This window comes from Chrysochloris asiatica, unplaced genomic scaffold (genome assembly GCF_000296735.1).
Source record: "Chrysochloris asiatica unplaced genomic scaffold, ChrAsi1.0 scaffold00082, whole genome shotgun sequence".
NCBI classification, from domain to species: domain Eukaryota; kingdom Metazoa; phylum Chordata; class Mammalia; order Afrosoricida; family Chrysochloridae; genus Chrysochloris; species Chrysochloris asiatica.
In genome coordinates this window covers 13,456,077-13,461,746 of record NW_006408600.1, presented here as the reverse complement: position 1 = coordinate 13,461,746, position 5,670 = coordinate 13,456,077, and the positions used below count along the sequence as shown (strand labels likewise).

General features: G+C 37.1%; 1 protein-coding gene across 1 annotated transcript in view; it reads left to right on the top strand.

Annotated features, from left to right (window-relative positions):
* Positions 1–5,670, top strand: part of ZNF131 (zinc finger protein 131) — a 112,541-nt gene that overhangs the window by 95,088 nt on the left and 11,783 nt on the right. The window contains exons 4-5 of the mRNA XM_006865757.1: positions 2,565–2,925; positions 3,028–3,250. Of these exons, the coding sequence (XP_006865819.1) occupies positions 2,565–2,925; positions 3,028–3,250 (584 nt within the window). The remainder of the gene's footprint in view (positions 1–2,564; positions 2,926–3,027; positions 3,251–5,670) is intronic.

Below are 5,670 nucleotides of genomic sequence, written 5' to 3'. Positions count from 1 at the left end.
TATTCCATTGTATGTATATACCAAGTTTGTTTATTCACTCTTCATTGATGGGCACTTAGGCTGTCTCCATCTTTTTGCTATTGTAAATAGTGTTGCTATGAACATTGGTGTGCATAAATCTACTCGTATTATGGCTCATATTTCTTGTGGATATATTGGGTTGAACCATTTCATAGTCCCACCGGTAATATAGGAGAGTCCCAGTTTCTCCATGCCTGCTCCACCGTTTTCTGCTTTTTTGAACTTTGTTATTAATGCTAGTGTGAGACAATATTTCATGTTGTTTGATTTGCATTTCTCTAATGGCTAATGATCATGACAGTTGTTCATATGTATGTTAGCTGCCTGATAGTCCTCTGCCAATTTTTTAATTGGGTTTGTGTGTGTTTTTCTTGTAGAAGTTTTGTAATTTTCTATAAATTTTAGAGATTAGTCCCCTATCTGATATGTTGCAAATTTTTTATTTCTTGTTTGTGGGCTCCCTTTTTTGCTCTTTTGGCAAATCCTTTAATACACATAAGTGTGTAATTTTTACAAGGTCCCAGTCATCTACTTTGTCTTCTACTTTTTGTGTGTTTTTAGTAGTGTTTGACAATGTATTTATACTATGTATTAGATAGAGCCCTTAAGTTTTTCCCTAGTTTTTCATTAATGATCTTTAGTTGTCATTTTTTACATTTAGGTCTTTTATCCACAGTGAGTTTTTTTTTGTTTTTTTTTTAACACACTTATTTTTTTTAAGTTTTTATTGTGAATTATGTGTTAGTTTATATGGAGGAACATTATCTTTACATTTATCCTATCTTATTTTGTTTCATCACAATCCCCTGAATGCATCAGCAAACAATCAAAGAGTATACCCCATACTCCTGCCAGCAAACAGCCCCTCTCTCTCCCTGAGTCCAGAGTCCCCAGCTTTTCCTTCTGTCCACATCATCTTCTCTGCCTCCATCCCTATGTCACTGCCTCTCTGGACAGGGTCTCTGACAGGGTCTTCGTACTTGGCTTTTCTCCCTTGATGGTTCCAGGGATCTCCACTCCTGGACTGCAAAACCTGCCACTCCCCTTCTTTTGTTACCAAACATTTACATTTAATGTTACCAAACATTTCCAATACTTACTGTCAGACCTGATAGCAGTCATTCCCTATTGAACCACAGGAGTCCTTTCCCCCTCACCTTTTATTAACCCAATCCAGACAGGTTGGAAACAATTCAGTGGAGGTTCTCTCTTTCCCCATATCCTCTGGAGCTAGGTTCCCTATTGAAAGCTTGTAAGCCAGTCACTTCTTGCCTTTGTATTCTTCCCATTTTGGGTAGCCAATGTCTAAATTCTACAGTGAGTTTGTTTTTGCATATGGTGTTGAAATGCATTTGCAAATGGAGTTTTCATCTTACCGGTGCCATTTGTTAAAATAGGAGTCCTGGTCTGGCGCTGTAGGATAAGCACTGCCAGGTCAGTGTGAACCACAGGGTTGGTAGTTCAAATTCACCAGCTACTCCTCAGAAACCTTATATACAGGGTCACTATGAGTCAGAACCAACTTGACTGCAGTTAGCCAAAACAAATTTTTTGAAAAGACTATCTCCTCCACCATTTAATGTGTTTTGATGCTTTGTGAAAGAACAGCTTAACTGTATATGGATGGATTTACTTCTGGTGGCGTTTAATTCAGTTCCATTGATATATTCTTCCATTGGTAGATATTTAGACTGTCTCCATCTTTTTGCTATTGAATCAGTACCAGGCTTTTTTAACTACTGGGGCTCTGTAGTAAATTTTAAGATCAAGGAGTGAGAGACCCATAACTTTGTTGTTGTTCTCAAGCAGTGCTTTGCTTATCCGAGGTCTCTTTCTTTTCTATATAAAGTTAATGATCAGTTTTTCTCTCTTTTTAAATAATGATGTTGTAATCTGGGTTGGAATTGCTTTGTATCTATAGATTCCTTTAGGTAGTGTTGACATTTTCTCAATTTCTAAGTGACATTTTCTAAGTATTCCTACCCATGAGCATGGTATAGTCTTCCATTTTTATAAGTGTGACTTGACCTTTAAAAAAGTAATTGAGTTACATAAGATATATTACACAATATCAACTTGTGTAATATTTCACCAGTGTCTTGTCTTAGGGTAAGTACTTGACCTCAAGGTCGGTTTGAGCCACAAGGTCAGTGGTTCAAACGTACCATCCGCTCTTCAGAAAACCTATACCAATTGGGTCACTGTGAGTCGGTACCAACTTGACAACATTTAACAACAATAGCATCTCATCATAATTGCTATAGCTTTACATTGTTGTTAGTAAGTGCCATTGAGTCAGTTCTGACTCATAGTGACCCTGTATAGGGTTTCTGAGGACGGACTGGAGGGTTTGAATGGCTGACCTTGTGGTTCGCAATCAGTGTTTATCCCACAGTGCCACATCGGGTTGTATAAGTTCTCCAGCCTTTCTTTCTGTCCATATAAATTTTATCTTCAGCTTGTTACATTATTTAGAAAGACTTGGTAGGATTTTTTTTTTTAGCTTTAGAGTTTTAAAAAAATCCATATATTATATATTTCAGGAACAAAGAAAATGCAGCTCCACTTGAGGAAAATAACACAGGAAAAAGTGACACAAAAAAAAGAAAAATTGCGGAAACATCCAATGTTATCACTGAATCATTGCCATCTGCAGAGTCAGAACCCGTGGAAATTGAGGTTGAGATTGCTGAAGGCACAATTGAAGTAGAAGATGAAAGCATTGAGATATTGGAGGAAATGACTTCTGCCAAGGAGTCTATAAAATACATTCAGAGCTCAGGTTCCTCAGATGACTCTGCTTTAGTTCTGTTGGCAGATATTACCAGCAAGTATCGTCAAGGTGATAGAAAAGGGCAGATTAAAGAAGAAGATGGCTGTGCGTCTGACCCAACAAGCAAACAGGTAGAAGGTATTGAAATTGTGGAACTTCAGCTGTCACATGTGAAGGACTTGTTCCATTGTGAGAAATGTAACCGTTCATTTAAATTGTTTTACCATTTTAAGGAGCACATGAAATCACACTCCACTGAGAGTTTCAAGTGTGAAATATGCAATAAAAGGTATCTTCGGGAGAGCGCATGGAAACAGCACCTCAATTGTTACCACCTTGAAGAAGGTGGAGTCAGTAAGAAGCAAAGAACTGGGAAAAAAATTCACATTTGTCAGTACTGTGAGAAACAGTTTGACCACTTTGGACATTTTAAAGAGCATCTTCGAAAACATACAGGTAATTAGGAAAAATTTTTTGTTACAAGTGTATATTTTCCACATTCACTCCAAGCTTATATGTTAATAATTCTTTTTTTATTAGTACTATAGAAACCAGCTCTTGTATTCTCTAATGTGCAGGTTAAAGGTTAAGTATGTATTGTTTTTATAATATTACTTTGAAATATTGATTTTTTTATGCTGCAAAATCAGTATCAGCTTTAAAAGAATATATCACTATTATACCTTAGCTATTGTGTTCGTTTTTAAAAGAATAAAAAATATGGATTGATTTATGAGGGTAAGTCAAAAAATATTGGTACAAAATCATAGAAACCTTTATTATTAAACAAAAACATCAAAATGTGAAGCTATTTTTTTCTTGTAATTGTCCTCCATCTAGGTCTGTATGCTTCTGAAGGCAGTGTTTCTATCTCTCCTCTCCTCCCAGAAGAATTTTGTGCTCTTTAATTTACACCACATAAAAATAGCAGATTTACAGCATCCTTGAGGAACTCAGAAATTGTGTTCCTTTTCTGTGTTCTCTGAGTTTGGGGAACAAAAAGAATTGAGGAACAATCAGGGCTTATGTGGTGGATCGGGTAGAATTTCCAAACAAAATGCTCATAGCATAGTTCTTGCTCCCCTTAAAAAATGATCTCGTGCATTGTCATGATGGTGAAAACATTCCTTAGTACAACTTTCCTGGTTTTTTTGTCACCAAGGCAGTTTCCCGTTTTCTTAAATCTTATTCATAGTAATCCTTGTTGTTCTCCTGTGTCCTTTGAGAAACTCTGTCAAGATTACCCCTTGGAAATCCCCAAAAGAGTCACCGTATCCTTCTGAGCTGACCTGTTTGCCCGGAATTTAATTGGTTCAGTAGATGCCCTTGGAAATCACTATTTGGATTGAACCTTTTTTTGAAGCTACTCTAATGAGACTAAGACAAGTTTAGTACTGAGTGAACCGGTCTGCTTGTCTGTAGCTATTACGCTGATCACAAAGACATGTTTAGAATACATCGTGTTTGGAATAAATTGGTGCATGTATGAACTAAAACTCTAATAGCAATACTTTTTGACTTACCTTGCACTGAGTGTTGTTAAGTACTGTCGAGTCACTTCTTACTCATGGCAACCTTGTATAGGGTTTCCGAGGAGTGGTGGGTTTCAACTGCTGATCTGGCAGTTACCAGTCCAATGCTTATCCTACAGTACCACAACAGGACTCCAGCATGTTACATAGATGAGTAATTTCCCTATCCACCTCTCTAAGGATAGAAGTATCAGGACTGCTGGTTAGCCAGGAAGATGAGAATGCTAGCATATTTGTCTTCTTCCTCATCCTGGGAGCCTCCACCAGCATGAGGGAGATATCTCAGGGAGCTTATCTTAGGGCCTCTCACCATCATAGTCCTGCATCTCCTATATTCATTTTCTCTGTTCCTGTTCACCAAGCATTTTTTGCTATGTCAAATGTCCCTAAAGTTACTATAAGAAGGGTATGGAAGGAACAGTTACTATGTGTGGGCTAGGTGTTATACCTCTGGGCACGTCTTTTCATGTCCTTGTTATATATACGTTGTGGTTATGGCCTTTTCAACTCAATATATGAGGGGGCTTAAAAGTTCATGGAAAATTTCATCTTTTAATTCCATTTTTCAATCAACTATTTGAAGCCACCCTGTAGAATAAGTGTAACATAAGGATCCTACACTCTTCAGAATTTTTCTCTTTAATATTGGAATTGGGATAACTTCTGGTGACATTTTTTATTATATCGATTCCTCAGTGTCCAAATCACTTATTACACACCACTTGAATTGAGAAACAAGAGAAATTTAAGATAATATTGTACCCTTCACTCTGTAGACTCCTGGTATCAGTACTCTGGAACTAATTGGATAGAAAAATAACAGTGGAATCTCATTCTGTACTTAGGCTCAGTGTCCTCGTGTGGTGCTATAGGATAAGTAGGACTGCTAAGTGCAAGGTTGAAGGTTCAAACCTACCAGATGCTGTTTGGAAATCTTTACAGGGTTGCAATGAGTCAGAACCGACTCAAGAGCATTCAACAACAATAGGCATTTATGAAATCTTTGGGAAAATGATTTCTGATTGTCAAACATTGTATACTGCTGCTGCTGTGTGCTATGGAATCGGTTAGGACTCATAGTGACCCTGTTTCGAATATTGTAAATCTTTACTGGAGCATAAAGTCTCATCTTTGGATTTGAACTTCTAACCTTACAGTTAGCAGCACAACATGTAACCCACTACGTCACCAAGGCTAAAACATTGTGAACTTGGGGGTTTCAAAATGTTATTTCCATTACTTTTTTTTTTTTGACGTGGTTCATTTATACTACACATTTTCGGCAAACAAATCAAGGTGCAATCGGGATTTATTTCACATTTATATATTAACTGTATTTTTGTC